Source organism: Castor canadensis, chromosome 6 (genome assembly GCF_047511655.1).
Source record: "Castor canadensis chromosome 6, mCasCan1.hap1v2, whole genome shotgun sequence".
NCBI classification, from domain to species: Eukaryota; Metazoa; Chordata; class Mammalia; order Rodentia; family Castoridae; genus Castor; species Castor canadensis.
In genome coordinates, this window is record NC_133391.1 from 99,360,357 (window position 1) to 99,380,150 (window position 19,794).

Genomic DNA, 19,794 nt, shown 5'->3' on the forward strand with positions numbered 1-19,794 from the left:
TGGGTATATCCCCAAGAGTGGTATTGCTGGATCATATGGCAGATCTATGTTTACATTTTTAAGAAGCCTCCAAATTTTTTTCCAGAGTGGTTGTACTAGTTTACATTCCCACCAGCAGTGTAAAAGGGTTGCTTTTTCCCCGCATCCTCGCCAACACCTGTTGTTAGTGGTGTTTCTAATGATGGCCATTCTAACAGGTGGAATCTTAGTGTGGTTTTAATTTGCATTTCCTTTATTGCTAGAGATGGTTAGCATTTTTTTATGTGTTTTCTGGCCATTTGAATTTCTTCTTTTGAGAAAGTTCTGTTTAGTTCACTTGCCCATTTCTTTATTGGTTCATTGATTTTGGGACAATTTAGTTTTTTAAGTTCCCTATATATTCTGGTTATCAGTCCTTTGTCTGATGTGTAGCTGACAAATATTTTCTCCCACTCTGTGGTGGTCTCTTCAGTTTAGAGACTGTTTTTTTTGTTGAGCAGAAGCCTTTTAGTTTAATGAAGTCCCATTTATCTATGCTATCTCTTAGTTGCTGTGCTGCTGGGGGTTTCATTGAGAAAGTTCTTGCCTATACCTACTAATTCCAGAGTATTTCCTACTCTCTCCTGTACCAACTTTAGAGTTTGGGGTCTGATATTAAGATCATTGATCCATTTTGAGTTAATACTTGTATAGGGTGATAAACATGGATCTAGTTTCAGTTTTTTGCAGACTGCTAACCAGTTTTCACAGCAGTTTTTGTTAAAGAGGCTGTCTTTTCTCCATTGTATATTTTTAGCGCTTTTGTCAAAGACAAGTTGGTTATAGTTGTGTGGCTTCATATCCAGGTCCTCTATTCTGTTCCACTGGTCTTCATGTCTGTTTTTATGCCAGTACCATGCTGTTTTTATTGCTATTGCTTTGTAATATAGTTTGAAGTCGGGTATTGTGATATCTCCAGCGTTGTTCTTCTGACTGAGTATTGCCTTGGCTATTCATGGCCTCTTGTGTTTCCATATAAATTTAATGGTAGATTTTCAATCTCTCTGATGAATGTCATTGGGATTTTGATGGGAATTTCATTAAACATGTAGATTGCTTTGGGGAGTATAGACATTTTTACTGTGTTGATTCTACCAATCCATGAGCATGGGAGATCTGTCCACTTTCTATAGTCTTCCTCAGATTGTTTCTATTTCCTTGATTTCAGCTCTTATTTTTATTATTTCTCTCCTTCTATTTGTTTTGGGATTTGCTTGTTCTTCTTTTTCTAGGAGTTTGAGATGTAGCATTAGGTCATTGATTTGACATCTTTCAGTCTTTTTAATATATGCACTCATTGCTATAAACTTTCCTCTCAGGACTGCCTTTGCTGTGTCCCATAGGTTCCAGTAGGTTGTATTTTCATTTTCATTGACTTCCAGGAACTTTTTAATTTCCTCTTTTTTTTCATCAATGACCCATTGTTCATTAAGTAATGAGTTATTCAGTTTCTAGCTGTTAGCATGTTTTTTGTCTTTTTGTTGTTGTTGTTGTTGAGTTCTAGTTTTATTGCATTGTGATCAGATAGAATGCATAGTATAATTTCTATTTTCCAATATTTGCTGAGGCTCTCTTTGTGCCCTAGGATATGATCTATTTTGCAGAAAGTTCCGTGGGCTGCTGAGAAGAATGTATATTGTGTAGAAGTTGGATGAAATGTTCTATAGACATCAAGTAGGTCCATTTGATCTATGGTATATTTTTATATCTAGGATTTCTTTATTGATTTTTTGTTCAGATGACCTATCTATTGATGATAATGGGGTGTTAAAGTCTCCCACAACCACTGTGTTGGAGTTAATATACGCTTTTAGGTCCTTCAGCATATGTTTAATGAAATTGGGTGCATTAACATTGGGTGCATACAGGTTGATAATTGTTATTTCCTTTTGGTCTATTTCCCCTTTTATTAGTATAGAATGTCCTTCTTTATCTCGTTTGATCAATGTAGGTTTGAAGTCTACTTTGTCAGAGATAAGTATTGCTACTCCTGCCTGTTTTCGGGGGTCATTGGCTTGGTAAATCTTCTTCCAGCCTTTCATCCTAAGCCTATGCTTAGGATAAGAGATAAGTATTGCTACTCCTGCCTGTTTTCGGGGGTCATTGGCTTGGTAAATCTTCTTCCAGCCTTTCATCCTAAGCCTATGCTTATTTCTATCGATGAGATGCGTCTCCTATAAGCATCTATATCCTCTTATATATAAGAGACTCTTATATATCCTGAGTCTCTTTCTCTTTGATATTGTCTGTTTTTGTTCTGAGTTCATTTATCTCTTTATTAATCACATTCTTTGTTTCACTTTGGTGTTTATACATTGCTTCTATAGTTTCTTTTATTTCTTCTTGTGCTTTGTCAAATTCTTTATTTTTGTTGTCTTTGAATTTCTTGAGTGTCTCCTGCATATTTTGGTTAACCATATCCAGTATCATCTCTATAAAATTCTCATTGATTACTTGCAGGATTTCTTCTTTCAGCGTGTTCTTGTAGTTTTCATTGGGTTCTTTGGCATAGTTTATCTTCATTTTGTTGGAGTCTGTATCTGGGTATCTGTTTTCTTCATTTCCCTCTGGTTCCTGTACTGATTTATTATTGGGGGGAAAGTGGTTTCCCTCTTTTTTCCATCTTCTCATCATTGCCCTTGCTATTATTACTGTCCCTGTACTGTGTGTAATTCCATATTGTCTAGCTTGTAATAATAACAATGGTGATTTCTGGTGGTCTGCATCTTCCCAAGCAGTCTGAGAGCTGGCTTATGGCGGCTCATGAGCCCTCCTGGTTTCTCCATTTATCGTGGAGTGGGGATGCTATGCATAGGCTGGGAGTGGGGATGAGTCAGAGTTTTGCTTCTTCTTGGTGTTTTTTCCTGCCAGGCATATCTCCAGTGCCTCTCCAAGATTTTACTTTAGGAAGCACGCTTTCTGCTTCCTCCCTCTAGTCACCATCTTGAAATCATCCATGTGCAAAAATTTTTTTGATTGTATTCTCTGGAACTCGTCATCTTATTCCCTGTGTGGGAGAACCAGCAGTGTCCTCACCAAGCTCGCTCTGGCAGAGGTGCAGGTCATGGTCTATTTTGTTTCTTAAAAAATTGAATTTTGATTATGGTGTTGCCAAAATTACTCTGTGTGATATTTTGCATAATGATAACAAAAGATATTTGGGGGAGGGGAAACACCCCTTAAAATGACTATTAAAACTATTAAATATTTGTTTCCATCCCAGATATTCCTTTCCTTATTTTTGCCTTCCTTTATGGAAGATATATTTTATGTTTATATTGTTGCTGTAACAAATTATGATTAGTTTCATGGCTTAAGACCACCCAGAATTGTTACCTCATAATTCTACAAGTCAGAAGTCTATTCTGATATCCAGCAGACTAAATCAAGGTATGGACAGGCTGTGTAGACTCTTGGAGAGAAGTAGTCCTGCTTACTTGCATTGTTGGCAAAATTTGGTTCCTTACAGTTGCAGGACTGAAGTGTCATTTCTGTAAACTGATGGTAATCCTACTTTCTAAAGGTCACATTCCTTGGACATTTTCCACCTTCAAGACCAGTAACAGCCCATTGAGTCTTTCTTACTTTCCATTTCTTTGAAACATGTGTACTTTTAGAACTTTCCACTTTTAAGGATTTACAGGATTAGATTGGACCCACCCTGATAATCTGGGATTAATACCTCATATGTGTAGGTCTGTTTACCACACATAACATATTTATAGGTCCAGGATCTGAGCCATAGACATCTTTGAGGAGACCATGTTTCTGCCTCCCATAAACAGAATATAGACAGTACCTGACTTTGCTGGGTCAATTTTCCTTTTCTGTGTGTAATACCACTGATCTTTCCCTCCTTGATTTAGTGAATACAAAATACTTGTGAAGAATCAGACTCCCAGGGCTGGCAGAATGGCTCAAGTGGTAGAACACCAGCATGAAGACTTGAGTTCAACATTCCTGCCCCCTCCCCCCTGAAAAAAAAAAGATTCAGGCTCCCTATGGAATTATATTAGATATAATACCTATAGGGAAATTGTAAGAGAAACAGGTTCTAGAAGCACTGAAAAAGAAAAATCAGAGTATTCTTTTCCAAAAGAGAAAGTCTTGTAAGTTTTGTGACTTTACAAAAAATGATCCCAATCCTTAGTATTGAGGTCCTTAGTTATTCACACAGCAGGAGGAAGTAGACCATTGCAAGCAATTAAGGAATTTCCTAATGTATCAAAGAATTCTATGATAAAGAGCCATTCACTTACAGCAATAGCATTCATTAATTTATTAAAAAATTTTTAAAATTTTGATAATGGATGACTTTGTATCTTAATATTTTATTTCTTTCTTACTTAGATCATCACGAAATATGTATATGAGCTCCTGGAAAAGGACTGTAATTTGAAAAAAATCTCTATTCCAGTAAGTCCATTTTTTAAAACTATTTCTTCCAAATGAAATGTTTATTTTCAAGTAAAATGGTTTTCAATTCAGATGTAAACTTTTCTTTCAGGCTAACTGTACTATGTTAAAATGTAAAAGTCCTATTGTATTGATAGTGATAATATAAAAGGCACTTCATTATACATCATCTCTTTGTGTAATAGTAAATAAAGTAATAATCTTCAGGATAAAGGAAAAAATACTGATTTTTCAGACTGTTTTGTAAAAAATGACAAAATTAAATGGATTATCCTTTCTTTAACCCTTTCTTGTTTTGCTGGAGTAATTTATTTTTATTCATTATTTGAAGTAAATCAATTCATTTTTTATTGCATTCGATATTCACTAACTCTTTGAATAGTTTTTGATTTTTTAAAAATGTATGTTTTATTTCCATACATAATATGTTGTTTCCTATATACATTCCCAGTCATTCCTTATACTTCTTATTTTGTAACACTGCTCCTTTCTTTTCTGGCAGAAGATTGACAATTTTGCACATTTTGTTGTTTTTGAGTGAAAATTTTTGAAGCTCAAATTCTCAAAAAAAGCCTTCAGTTTTTAATTTAAGACATGAAATATTAGCCTTCAAATGAAGAATCAGTAATCTCATGTATAAAGTGATGGTTGGACTAGATTAGATGGTTTTTGCTCTCCCTAACGTCTCTCTGACCTTATGATGAATACAAAATCTGGAAGACTTGATGAATATAATTTATTTAATGTGCAAAACTTTTTATAGATAATTTTGCTTGAATGAAATTTTATATCAGATTTTCAGAAATGCTATAAATTGAGAGGTTTGTGGATTTCTTAATACTATCCATGACCACAATTGATTTCATAGTAAAATTTAAAAAGCTATTTTACATTTCATTTTCTACTCATGTTGTTGATCTCATTGTTAAGTCATTAGGTATTTAATTCAATAAATATTTATTTAGGGACCATTCAAGTTCTGCCTATTCTCAGTGCTCATGAGATATTAGTTAATACATTATTCTGTGTAATAGCTTGGCCAATTCTTGGTTTATTTGCAAACTTTCCTTGTTTTAGAAATATGTAAAAGCCTAGATTTTAGTATCTTTTAGACCATGAGTGTGTCAGTAATTTTTTGGATTCAAACTGCTTGTATTAGTTTTGACTTTAGGTCTCATTTCTTTTTCTATCAAACTGAATACTGAAATTTGGTCTTCTGAAAATTTAAGGTAGAATTTTGTCATTTTATCTAGTCTTCCTTTCTTGTTAATTTTAAAATTTCTTTGAGAGTTTCTGAAGGATTATATTTAGATTCTTAGGTATTCATTGATACAACACAATTCATATTTATTCTATAATATTTCTAATTCCGTGGAACCCTTAACCTTACTTTAATCTCTAGATTTAAATATTATCTTGAGATAGTTAGCTGTGTAGATCATGTTGCATATTTAAATTGTATTAATTGTATTTATAGAAAAACTGAGGTTAGGTTGAGCACTTTGTTTTATAAATCTGATTATTTTTCATTTTAAACGTAGATTTTAAAGCAAACAAGCATATGGAGAGATTTATCTAAGACCTAAAATAAGCTTCAGGTCTATTTTTTCTTAATACTTTATGAACTTAAAAATTTAAATTAATATCTTTCATAAATGATGACGTATTTTACATAGTTCTGAAATTTTTTCAGTAATTTTTCTTGAGTTTTTTTTTTAATCACAGAGTTAAAAGTGAAAGTGTATTTTTTCATAAGGAGGTATTCTTCTTACTGAAAGAATACTTCCAAACTTTCTTTCCAGAGTAAGAACTTTTAGTTTTATAGTTAAACTACTTAAAAAGGAGCTCCATGCTTTTTAATGACCGCATGTTCCAGAAGCTCATTATTTAAGAGTAAAAATGGTGATCGTGTTTTTAATCTCTGTATTTCACATAAATGATCACAAAATATTCTCTGCTATAGTATTCCATACTGTGCAGAATATTAGACACATGAATTATCTTGCTAACTTCACTAAAATTTTTACTCAGCTTATTACATACATCATGTTTCAATGAAAGATTATAATTTATAGGGTTCGTGAGTACCCCCAAATGAATCTTTGACTCCTAAAAAGTGTTTGTGTTGTCATTGACCTAATAGTAATTGAAGTTGATTTGTGAATAAAGTGAAGTGGTGTACTGGAAGGACCTTTGTGTGTATTCCTTAAAGACAACTTAGTTTAGCTTAATTAATCACCACTATTTGAAGATAAATAGTTGGAAAAGCTTTTCAAAACTTTCTTGGATTATGAAGATAAATTATTTTATTCATATAGATATCTTACTATATAATATATTTTTACTATAATATAGTTATTTTGCTTAGCATTAACTTTTTACAGAATACGTTATATTTATCATGTTCAGAGTCAGTTCTCTGTTTTATTGATGAAAATTACCCAATAACAAACTCAATATTGTGTTTACCATTTAATTATTAATATTCCTAAGTCCTCATTTTCATGTTCATTGTTGTTTTTCTTTGTATATTCTGATATTCTCATATTTTCAAAGACAGCTTTTCCAATGCTCAAGAAAACCTTTTTTTCATTTACTCATGGCTACCTTAATTTGTATTCTCTTAAAAATTCTGGAGTTGCATTATAATATAAAATGTTTTGTCTTATAAAAATAAGTATTCTTCCAATTACAAAGAAAGTAGTAACTTTCCATTGCTTTAAAAATTAACTCAGATCTCTGCCTGTGAAAAGGGGACCTAGTCAGAAAAAAAGAAAAGAGATAACAATCACTATGTATAGAAGGTCTATAGCTACAGTTGTCTTATTAAAAAAAAAATAGATGGTGATTTCCATGGCCATTCCAGGATCCATTAAGGCCTCATCAACTTTAAGAAAACACTTTATTTGTACAGGTTTAGATGTACTGTTTGGAAACAAGCGTGGCCTCTTTTTTATTGTACAGTAACAGCTTTGCCTTTTTTTTCTTCTTCTTCTTTTCACTATTTCCTTTTGTTTACTTACTTTAACTGAGTGATTCTTCTGTTTTCATGTAATGTTCTTAGGGAAAAGGGAGTTTTTCTTCTCAGATCTGGTTTTCCTCTGGCTCTCACCTACTTGTTACTGGGTGGCTTCAGTCATAGTTGCTTTTATTGTCATAGTATGATTAGTCTGTGTGTAGCATGTGGGGAAGCTAATGTGATGTTTCACTTTATACCCTCTTTCTGCACTTTAATCTCTAATAATAAAGTTATGTTGTTTTACTTCTTAGCATTGTGTCACTCTTTTGAAATTCTTTACAATTATTTATTAATTTACTTTTTATTATATGCTTTCTGAATCAAGGAAGTATTATAACCATTTACAGAGGATGCTTTATTTATTTAAGGCTTTTTATCTAAAGGAAGTCACTGCCAATGCTTAATGAAAGCAAAAGTTTGTTCATTTCTTTATTTACTGAGTACCTATAACATGCCAGGCTCTGTTCTAGACACCAAGAATGTAGGTGAATACAAATAGAGAACTTTTTACCTTTTGGGGCTCACATTCTAGTGGAGAGAGCAGAGGGTAAATAAACAAATGTACAAATAGATGTATAAAGTATATAATATGTTAGATTGTAGTATGTGCTGTAGAAGAAAACAAGACAGGAAATGGAATTAGAGAATTACTAGAGAGGTGTTTGACATTTTAAAGGGTAGTGAGGAAAAGCTTCCCTGAGAAGGTAGCCCTTTTTTCTTAAGCCCTATAGTTGTTCTGTTCTTGCTGAACTAATCCCCATTTGTGCTCTATTTAGACAAATAGCTAAGCATCTAATACTGACACTAGTCTGATTGCTTTTTAGAAGTAGAGAATTTTTATATTTCTATTGCCATTCATAGTGACTGGGAACATTTAGACTCCAGGGCATTTTTGGTATTTGAAGTTTATTTTGATAACTGTATGAATATATAATGTTGACAAGATGAAAAGCTGGTGTATTACACTGTATGTGGATTGATCTCATTGTGGGGTATATGTGTTACCAGTGACAGGACTGCACAAAAGCTTCCATTCCCAGTTTTTAGCTGCTGCTTATGTAGACTACCACTCAATGTGTGCAATATAATAAAAGGTGGGAAGTTATCGCTTCCTTAGTCTTTTATGTCTTTCAAATTTAAATCATACATCATCCAGTTAAAAACCTAAATATTAAACACAATCAAAATGGTAAGAATATTCTCTACTGATCCAGTAAGTAACTGGTACGTAAAGTTATTGGAATGCATAATTAATTGGGATGAAATCCTGTGTTTACAATCTGAATGCAATTTGAAAATCCTCTTAAACAGAGCTCTATGTGTATGAATTTTTAAATAGTTTTCTTTTCCTTCTTTAAAAAGTTTATAATATTCATGGCTTATATATGATTTTCTAATAGGTATATGTTCAAATTGGAGTTTTCTATTTTCTATTGTAGGTGTAATATACTTCAATTATAAAATTTTAGACTTAATAGCTGTGTGACCATTAGCAACTTATTTAAACTTACCTAAGTTGCAATTTCTTCATCTTTTAAATAAGTATTATTTGTCAAACTTGAGCAAAATTCATGCAAGACTCTATGTGAAAAAACAAATTGAAAGCAAAAGAACTGGGGAAATGGCTTAAATGGTAGACCCGAGTTCAATCCCCAGTAGTGCCAAAAAATTTATAATACTACCACCTCAATAGAATCATCATTAAGTACAAATGTTTTCAAAATAGTCAGCATAGTATCTGAGCCATAGAAAGCACTGAGAAAGTTATTTTTATTTAGGATGCTAACACTAAATAGTAATAATATAAGGAGGCATATTTCAAATTTTCTTTTCCATATATTTTGTATTTAAGTTTTATCTTGGTTATCTACCTAAAATATAATTGCTAATCTCTTGTGAATATTTTAATTTTATCCTAAAGTTGTTTTTAACATTCTAAAATAATCATTCAGTAATTTACAGTAACCACTAGTTGTTTTTTCATTTGTTTGTATGCCTAATCAAAAAACATTTATTTATTATTTAATTTTTTTTAATTACAGGTAGATGCCACTGAAAGTGAACCAAAGAGTTTTATCTTTATGAGTGAGGATGCTTTGACAAATCCACAGAAACTGATGGTTTTAATTCATGGTAGTGGTGTTGTCAGGGCAGGTCAGTGGGCTAGAAGGCTTATTATAAATGAAGATCTGGACAGTGGCACACAGATACCTTTTATTAAGAGAGCTGTGGATGTAAGTGCAATTTCCTTTGTGCTTTTTGTATTTTATGGTTCTGTTTTATTATATGTTATAAATTATTTTATCATGTCTCTTCGAAAAGCATGTCCTAAATATAATCTCATCAAATTGTTACTATTTTACTTGTATGATGACTGTTCTGCATTATTTTGCAGTTATGAGGAAAAATAAAGGGAATTGAGTTTATAAGGACTTAGTTAAAGTATGTGAAATGAATATTTCCTATTCTAATTTTTTAATTACATATGAAATGTCAATTAAACTATCAAATATTCTTCAACATTGAAAATACTTCTCACACAAATATCATGATTTCTTTTGTAAACCTTTGTTTACCAAAATTTAATGAAGTAAGAAACTGAAGGAGATCTCTTAGTTTTAATTAATCTCTCACTATTTAAAGGAATAGTTTAAATAACTCAATGCTTTTTGTCATTTCTTTAGAATATTTTGTTGGCCACAAATAAAATGCTTTAAGTAGAAAACAAATATAGTAAATGGCAAATTATAATATTTTTGAATATTTTATTATTACTTGGAGTCAAAGTTTTTTTAAAGTGTTATCTTAAAACTGTATGCAAGGTTTTCTTTCCTGTAATAGTGAAATAGTTTTTATGACTTACTGTTGTTAATCTTAATGCTGCTATTTTTCTGACTCATTCTTAAGTTCTGCAGTGGATTAGCCACATTTTGCAAAGTATGGACTTCTTTTTACATGTGGGTAGAAATCTTTAGAAAAATGTGGGCATCTTGTATGAAATTTTTATTATAAGATGAAAAAGTATTTAGGAATAGTGTATATGTCCATATATGCTTTGTTTTCTTTATAAGAATGACATTACTACATTTTTGTAATTAAAACTGTAAAGCTTTATTGGATGCACAGATATTCTTTATTCTTTTGACTCTAATATTAATATCAAGTCTCAGCCCATCTTCTAAAATATGTATTTTGTTAATACATTTTAGAACCCTCATACTCTGAAGTTGAGTTTTTTAGATTAAGTATATGTTTTTTTCCCTTTTCATAAACAATGAAAACAAAGAGATTGGTTTTGGTATGACTGCTAACTTCTATTATGTTTTTAGTAGACTTGAAGTAACTAAGTTTTCAGTTAATAAATGAACTAGCTGAATACTCAGTTAATAAATTGAAGTTTAGACTGAAGTAGCTCACATAAATGACATATTTAAAAGTGTTTTGTAGTTAGGTTATAGATAGTGAAATTAACATTCTGTCTGATACATTAATTTGTAATTAGGGTAAGATTCTGTCTGCATTTTAGGAAGAACATATGAAAACTGTGTACACAATTCAGTAAGTCTTTGAAAATAAAATTTAGCAATGAAAATCGGGTGCTGCTGTCAATGAGTGAGTGCTTGGTGAAATATTTTAGGCAGTTACATTATCCCATTTAGAGACCACCCATGCATTGCCAATTCTAGAATATTTTTTTGTTGTGTAAGGTTTTTGAAGTAAAAAGTACATGGGAAACTATGCCAAATATCTGTTTTAGTGGACTAACAATGTCCCCAACACGAGGGTGCAAGTTTTTCAATAGCTTTAGAATACTAAGTCATTTTGTCCTTATAGATAGGAATAGTGTTTTGGTATAACCACATTTCCCTGCCTTGACTTGTCCTGTGGTTTTAGATTATGGCAATTCAGGAAGAAGCTGATTTCTAAATATTGCGGGGTGCTTTTAAATTTTAGTTTTTATACTTTATTCTCATGAATATGAACTTTTTTGTGGTAATTTATTTCATGGTGAGTTTGTAAAAGCAAGTCTGTCTTTTAAATCTAGATAAAGTGATTTTTACTACTTAGACTTTACCTTTTTATAGTGTTTTCTCTGGTAGTTTTTAGGGCTGCTCTGGGTGAAGGGAGTAGGTAAACTGGGAAGAATGGTGTTTTAGGGGAACTGGTACCCTATAGGGAGGAAAACAGTTTCTCATTCTTATTTTGAAATGAGATGAGCTCTGGTTTTGTTTTCTTTTTATTTTTTTGGAGTTTTCCTAAATTTTATAGTTTAGAAAATAGTGGGAGCCACTACTTGGTTTTTCATGGGCTATCAATTTTCATATCACAATGGAACTAAATTCTGACATTTTTTGAGACCAGCCTTATCATCTCTACTCAGTGCTATTAAAAATATTTTGGGGTTTTTTTTGGCGGATTTTTGATATAATTAGATGCATATAAATATAATGTGTAACCAACCAACTCTGTCACTGAGTGGACTGTTTTATGAAAAGCATTAAGTTAAAAAAATTTTTCAAGGGGCTAGGGACAAAGGTTAAGCAGGAAAGCACCTGCCTAGTAAGCATAAGGTACTGAGTTCGAACTCTTGTACTCCTCCCCCCCAAAATGTGGATTCACTGTAGTTGAAATGGGGGTGTGAAGATTGGAACCTAAGATTTCTCCCCCAAATTCCCTCAGCGCCATAATCATGGTTTGAAAATCATAGACATTATAATTCTTGCATTTTAGTTACTTCAGAACTTTATTGTAAAAAGACATTGAGATTTTTACCTTAGAGGAATGGTGCATATCAGATAAGTCACCACTGTAAGAAATAGTTTATCATGTAGCCAAGCACTATTCATTGTCTGTACTGTTAGAGAGTTACTTATATTTGTTTCTTCTTTGATCTTTTCTCATGCATATTTTTTTGACATTTCTGTTTTTATTTATAAAAGGGACAAGGAAGGTAGATAACACTGAAATTATTTGGATACTCATTGTAGGGTTAGGACAGGGGTGTATAATATGAAGAACTTCAAATTATGACTTTACCCTAGTCCAGGCTCTGACTGATTGAGATGTACTTTAAAAAAAATCTCATGGAAAGCTGGATGTGGTGGCATATGCCTATAATTCAGCATTGAATAGGCACAATGATTGTGAGCTCAAGCCATCGTGGGCTACATAGTGAGACCTTGTCTCAAAACATCTATCTTGTCAAAATTTACCAGGTATCAGAAAGGGCTTATGTAAAAATAAATTATCTTGTTTCAGTCTTCAATTTTTGAGTCAGAGAAAGTCTGGTTGGGATCTGAGAATTTACAGTTCTGATAATATGCGATGATATTTATGCTGCTAGTCTAGTTACCACATCAGAACTGCTGGTGTTGACGTACTGTTTGGATTGCTTTAAGGACCCCTCCTTTCCCCACCAGGTTACCAAAATCTACCTATACAAGTCCATTTATAAATGCCATAGTATTTGCATCTAAGCAACACACATTCTTCCATGTATTTTAAATCATTACCGTTTTGCTTTTAATACCTAGTACAATATAAACATTTGCTAGGAAGTAATGATGAGGAAAAATGGTTCAGTACAGGTAAACTTTTTAAATATTTTCTTTTCATGGCTATTGAATCCATACATGAAGAACCCACAGATGGAGAGGGCCAACTTGTACCTTTTAGTCTGTAGGTATAATCAAAGAATGTGATGGCATTTTTATTTATTAAAACAAGGATTGGGACAATACAGAAAATGTTTTCTAATAGAATCAGCAAAAATTGAACAAGGTGCCAGTGGCTCACACCTGTAATCCTAGCTACTCAGGAGGCAGAGATCAGGAGGTTTGCAGTTGGAAGCCAGCCCAGGCAAGTAGTTTGCGAGACCCCATCTCAAAAATACTTAACACAAAAGGACTGGTGGAGTGGCTCAAGGTGTAGGCCCCAAGTTCAAGCCTCAATACTACAAAAAGAAAAAAATTGAGAGTTTAAACTATGATGGATACTTTCAACATACTGTCTATACGTGATTTATATTCAAACTGACTTAAAATTACTATTTTTTAAATGGAGTCTTTCTGTGTTGATCAGGGTGCTTTTTGAACTCACATCCTGCCTTAGTTTCTCAAGTAACTGGGATTTTAGGAGTATAACACTTTACCTGGCTAAAATTATAAATTTTAGCATTTTCATGAAATGATTGCTTAACTGAGACAGCATTTTTTCTAATTTCATATAGTGAGATTATTCTGACGAATTGGCTACTTTCATAATTACTTATTTTGGATATAAGATTAATACTATGTTTATCAAAATAATTTTATGCAGTTTGGGGTCTATGGCATGGTGGGCTGAGCTAATTACTACAGATTTCCCCTTCCCACTAAAACACACATGAAAATATAGGTACAACATTAACAACAAAAATATTAAACACCTAGTTGTACGTGGTCAAAAGATAGAAAAGGAATCCCTAAATGCCTAAGTATGACAGGAAAAAAAAAAAAAAAAAACCAAAAAGGTGGCATCTTGCTACAGCTCTCAGAGATAAGGGGAGCAACAGATTGTCCTTTTCTACCCAGGCTAGCCATCCACACCAGAGCAGTCAGTGTCCTACCAAATCCGTGCACTGGTGTTAAGGCTTGCAGGAGGTATGGGCTTATTTTGTGCTAGAATTGCCAATATACTTAGCTTCATCTCCTCCTCTTGGAGCCCAATGGAGTAAGGGGCTAGACACAGGACGGGACCTGTTTGTTGTTTTTGTCTGTTGCCCAGGTTTGTCTGTGCTTTTCTACTGTCATGTTACCTCTTTGTGGCTCCTGATGCTCTTTTCCTTCTCTCTTCAGATTAGACTCTCCTGTGTTACTTGACTAGTCTCATTCATGGAGTTAAAATGGTGGATGCTTCTAATCTGCTGCTTCATCCCACCTCCCCTTTATTTTAGAGTTAGGGTATAATTTAGTTTGGGCAGGGCTCAAACTTCTCTACTCTTGAGTACCTGGGATTATAGATGTAATTACATAGCTGGCCTTGACCTGTGCTTTCTTGATATATCCCCTTATTTTGTTGGAACCATCACAAAGTTAATACAAAATAAAATATGAAAATGCATTTCTGAAAAATGCCTTTAGTCTGCTTGTTCACTTCATTTTAATAATTCAGTAGAAATTGACATTCAGGTTAAAAATAATTTGCATTCTGTATTTAAAGTTTTTATTTTATTGTGTTCCAGTATGAATTATTTTAATTGAGAAGTCTAATACCATTCTGACCATTCCTCTTATCCTTGTTGATAGAAGTTTCCTCTCCTTCTCTCTGGTGTTAAGAAATGAATCATTGCCAAGTGTGGTGGTTCTTGCTTAGATCTCAGCACTGGGAGGGGTGGAGGCAGGAGGATAGTGAGTTTGGGGCCAGCCTTGACTGAGTGAGATCCTATCCCCCTAAAAACAACAAAAAGGAAGAAAGAGAGAGGGAGGGGGAGCGGGAGGGAGGGAACGAACTGGAAGGAGGGTAGAAGGAAGGAAGGAAGAAAGGAATCTCCTATGCCTTGTTATGCGGTTTTGTTTTTGATTGATTTTATTTGGCATTTGGTGGTTCTCTTAAATTTCCATTGCACACTCATGATCCTTAGTGCCAGGAAACTTTTGTGTTGTTTCTTGATGATCCTAATCTTCTCATTAATTCTTTTTATGTGATTGTGAGTTGCTACATTGTATTTCTAATTGTTTCATTCTTTCTCTTTTATTTTTAATCTATGTTTCTTTTGTTTCTGGGAGATTACCTACTATATCCCTTAATGCTTTCATAAAGTTTTTACAGCTTTTCTATCATTTTGAATGGAGTTCTTTTTAAATAGTTTTGTGGATATTTTGCTTAGTACACCTGATTTGATCTCTGTTTCTTTCTCTTCCACTTCTGTGCTCTGATGTCCTATATTCCTTTTCTGGATAAATTTCTATAAAAGAAAAACTCTCAATGTGAGATTATAATCTGCTTTTTGATTTTTAACTTCTTTGGGAGGAGTCAAATAATTGTACCTTTTATGAGTTTATAATTAGTGCCTATGTAGCTATAAGGATTACCTCTTTCAAGGTAACTAACTAGGGACTCATTTCCATCTCCCTCTGGAGGCAGCTAATTTTGAATTTCTTCTGTAAGACCAAGCTAATACTCATTTCTCCAACAGTCTTACATAAATTTATTGACATCTCTCTCCTTTATTATTTCCCACTTGTTTTATCCTGATGGGTGACTATCACTCCTTTTCTATTTTTAAACTAACATTTTAGTGTGATTTGTAACAGAAATAGATATAAAATAATTCAGTATAGTGTTCTATTACATTTTTTTATTTGGTTGTTCTAATGTTGGGTAGTCAATCTATAATTTGTATCTTTAAAACAAGTAGTATAGAGTAAATTTCTGTACCAAATGCTTGATAAATTTCTGAAGAAGACTTTGTATCTAGAAATATTCATCATCCTGGAACATTTTATAGTTTTACTATATTGAAGAATATATGGCATAACTTTTCTGTTTATTGACTTTTTAAGTTCTTTTTTCAGTAGAATAATTACTTTAGATTTTTTTCCCTTTTTCTGACAGGTATATTTGTAAAACTGTCTGGTCATAGGAGATTAGACTGCTTTTCACAATTGTTCATGGAGCCATTGGAAACAGTTATATTAGAATCTGGCATGCTCTTTTTTTTTTTTTTCCAGTAAGTTAGTAGTAAACTTTTTGGTAACAAGGTAACTAATACCTTCAGTTACTAGTCTTCCTACTAAATGCTATTAAGTAATATAATGTAAGTATCTGACAGATTTGGTGATGGGAAATTTTAATGAGATTCTAATAGGTACCTCTGGTTACCTGGTTAGTTGTTAGGTAACAGTAAGAAAATTTAAAAAAACACCATATTTCTAACAGGAATAATGCCATGTAGCAGCTTATAAGTAATTATTGAATGTATAGTGCAAGCAGAATATAGGAATATGGCAAGGAATACATGCGTGAAAGTGCCAGGCACTTCAAAATCATGAAAATTTCATGGCATTTTAAAATATATTTTTGTTCACATGACTTTAGTCTTTGATGTTTTTTGCTAGAAATTGAAAATAATTATGAAAATTAAAGATATGTTTTTTAAAACAAGGTACTTGTTTTAAAGTATCAGCTTAGCAGATAGTAAGTTGTTTGGTGATAAGTTGATAGTGCTAAATTTAGACATTGGTGGAAGCATAAATTGAAATAATCTTTCTAGGTGGCAGTTTAGTAATGTTTCCTAAAATGTAGTGTACATCACTAACCTCTGATTTTAAATTATGTTTGTTGGAATGTACACTAGAGCAATGCACAATGTATGTGTCCATTGATTCTCATAGCAACGCAGAACTTCTAGCTACCCTAATTTCTACCAATAGAGGTCTGTTTTATTAAGCAATAGTACATTCTTATTATGGAAGACTATGCAGTTATTAAAAAGAGTGAGTTATATTTGTATGTATCTGTATTCATTTATATGAAATAATGAGTTATTAAGTGAAAATGCAAGGATGAAATTCTTTTGTTTAAAAAGGGTGTTTACACGTGTATGTATATACATCCGCATACATACGTGGATAAATATTAACATTCCTGGAAGCTTATGCAACAAACCTTTAATTTGATTTTATTTTACTTCCTATTCTGAGTAGGTTTGAATTGCAGATTTAAAGTTATTCTATGATATAAAAATTTTGAAAATATCTATGAAATATGCTATTGTGGTATTACAATTACTGGCTTAATCATTACTGAGCGATTATAATATTTAAATGTTGAATATAAAACTACAAGTATCTCCTTTAAATTGTCATTTATATTTTCCCTTAAAGAGTGGTTGAAATTTAAATTTCAAATTGTTTTAAAAATGAATGTTTTTATTGGTACTTGAAATATAATAATACTAAACTATAGGTTGAAACCAACATCACTAATTCCAAATTTTAAAAGTAAACTTTGAGGGAAAATATAAATTAATTAAAGAAAATTTAAGGATTTACACTGTAGGCTTCATAAAAGATTGTTGAAGTAAAAAAATTCCAGAAGGTTTAAAAGCTTAGCACATTTCTGAACTGACAAGGTATACCACACCATCCCCCATGCCAGCAAAAGAAAACAATGAGATGACAGCTCTAGTGTTTGGAGAGAGGTGTTAACGACAGCTTATTCCTTTATGATTTCAACTCTTGACAGTAGACAGGTCTGCTCGTTGCATCATGGCAGATATATCATTACCTTCTGGCCCTGTCATGACTGAATTGGGAGGTTATAAAAAAAAAAGCTGTGTTCAGTTTTGAAAATCCAATTACCTTCTGGAATTTTGGCCACTGTTTTGAGATAGATATAAGCTATTTAGTGATAGCTTTTTGTCTAGATTATCTCTAGTATTGAACTAATTAAGCAGGACATAAGTTCTTTCTATAGTTAGGTAAAGAGTTAGCTGTGATAGTACAAAGGGCCTTGATATTCTGACTTCATCCTAAGAAAAATATTTCAAGGCCTTTTATGCCCAATGTTGATTCCTCTACCTACATCTGTACCTGATTTCAAAAATCTTTTGAAGCAGACCTAGTCCTTTTTCATGTAAGAGCATAAGGAAAAACACCCGATTAAAAATGATTAGGTACCATTATTACATGAGAGATAATGGTTATAATTGTAATTTGTTTATAGTTGATCTTTTGATTTCTAAATTACATGCATATTTGAATTCTTTGCTTTTTTTCTTGGCTACCTAAGAAGTGACTCTGGAGACTTAGAAAGAAAACAGAAGGTATTTTTGAAAGTATGTCAAAAGCCTTGGGGGCTGTGTATGATCAGAATTTCAGTGGGCTTTGAGATGAATTTAAATGCAAAGAAGGAGAACATTAAAAATCTTGTTTAATTTCTACCATGTTCTCTTGAGTTATTGTAATGTCTTTTAAATCTGCTTTTCTCTTGAGCTTTATGAATATTTTTTCTCCTTTTTATTTTGTTTTAACTTCTGATCCCTGTTCTATGTTTCTTCTTCAAATCAGCTAAGGTAATCTGAATTGCTGAATGAGAGTTGTGTTGGGAGTGAGTGTGTGAGATTGAGTAGGTGAGAGACACCTCTGGCTTAGTTCTCAATGCTGTGACACTTTGAAGCAGTAGAGAAGCCAGGACTTGCTCCAGGGTTAAACTTTTACTGTAACCTCCCTGGAGAAAATAGTGTCATCAATAAAATGGAATAATTAGTTGACAATTCTTGAGTAACCTAGGTTTAACAAAAGACTAAAAATAGATCAGGTTTGCATTTCTTATTCTACTTGTGGATTCTTTGAGTTTTTAAACCTTTATACTTTTGTTTGTGTTGGACGTGATTTTAAAACTTACTTCTAGTATTTAGCAGTTTTTCCTCTGAATTTCAAACTAATTTGAAGAGAAGAACTAAAATGGAAAGAATGTCAGCTTTTATTAGTGGGAAATAGTTTAAAATAGTTATGTCATTTACTTGATGTTAATAACTGAGATGGTAAATTATGGAAGCAGGTAATTTGTTTATGAAAGTACAGTTTATACCTTTAACTTAAATCAACAAGCTTTAGATTAAGTGTGTTATATTTATAATTAATCAGTAAAATAAAATATTTTAAAGAAAATACTATCAAGCACATGAATTTAAGGGTAAATAATTACCAGTTCCCAGGGGAGTTGATCAGGAGCATTTCATGCTTCTGATACTATTTGCTTCTCATACTCTGACACTACTTGATTTTATTCAGCAATTGACATGGCATAAATAAAAGACATTTAAAAATACCGATTCCAGTGTAAATGGTCTATATCAATGCATATTAACAATTCTAATGCCTAATTACAGCTTAAAGATTTAATATGGAAAAAGACATCTATTAATTACTTTTTCTTATTTGCAATATAACTTCCTTAAATTAGGAATGTTTCAACAGTAATTCTGGGTTGTGTAGAATAGTGTCTTAACTCTGTGTATGAAGAATACATAGACTTTTGTTTTTCTGCAGAGAAAACAAATTACCACTTAAAATTTGTAATAAGGCATTGTCAGAATTAGTTGTAGCGCATTGGTATACTTTGTATGTTTAGAATCTTGTAAATGAAGTGATATAGTTTACTCCAAATGTTAATGTAATCAGTAACCCACACAACCAAGTATGCATCTAGATTTCAACAATCTTAAGATATATGTACTTTTGTGTTTATAATCCTTACTAATAATGAAAGGAGATAATACTATATTTACAAAATGGATTTATGGCCATGTATATGCCTTTTGAAGTTTGAGCTTTTGGAAGAAAGCTAGATGATAA

General features: G+C 32.3%; 1 protein-coding gene across 6 annotated transcripts in view; it reads left to right on the plus strand.

Annotated features, from left to right (window-relative positions):
* Positions 1–19,794, plus strand: part of Arb2a (ARB2 cotranscriptional regulator A) — a 430,754-nt gene that overhangs the window by 132,485 nt on the left and 278,475 nt on the right. For 5 of the 6 annotated variants that reach the window (XM_074077088.1, XM_074077083.1, XM_074077087.1 and 2 more), the window contains 2 exons: positions 4,369–4,434; positions 9,496–9,687. In XM_074077088.1, the coding sequence (XP_073933189.1) occupies positions 4,369–4,434; positions 9,496–9,687 (258 nt within the window). The remainder of the gene's footprint in view (positions 1–4,368; positions 4,435–9,495; positions 9,688–19,794) is intronic. The other variant, XM_074077086.1, reaches the window with a different exon arrangement.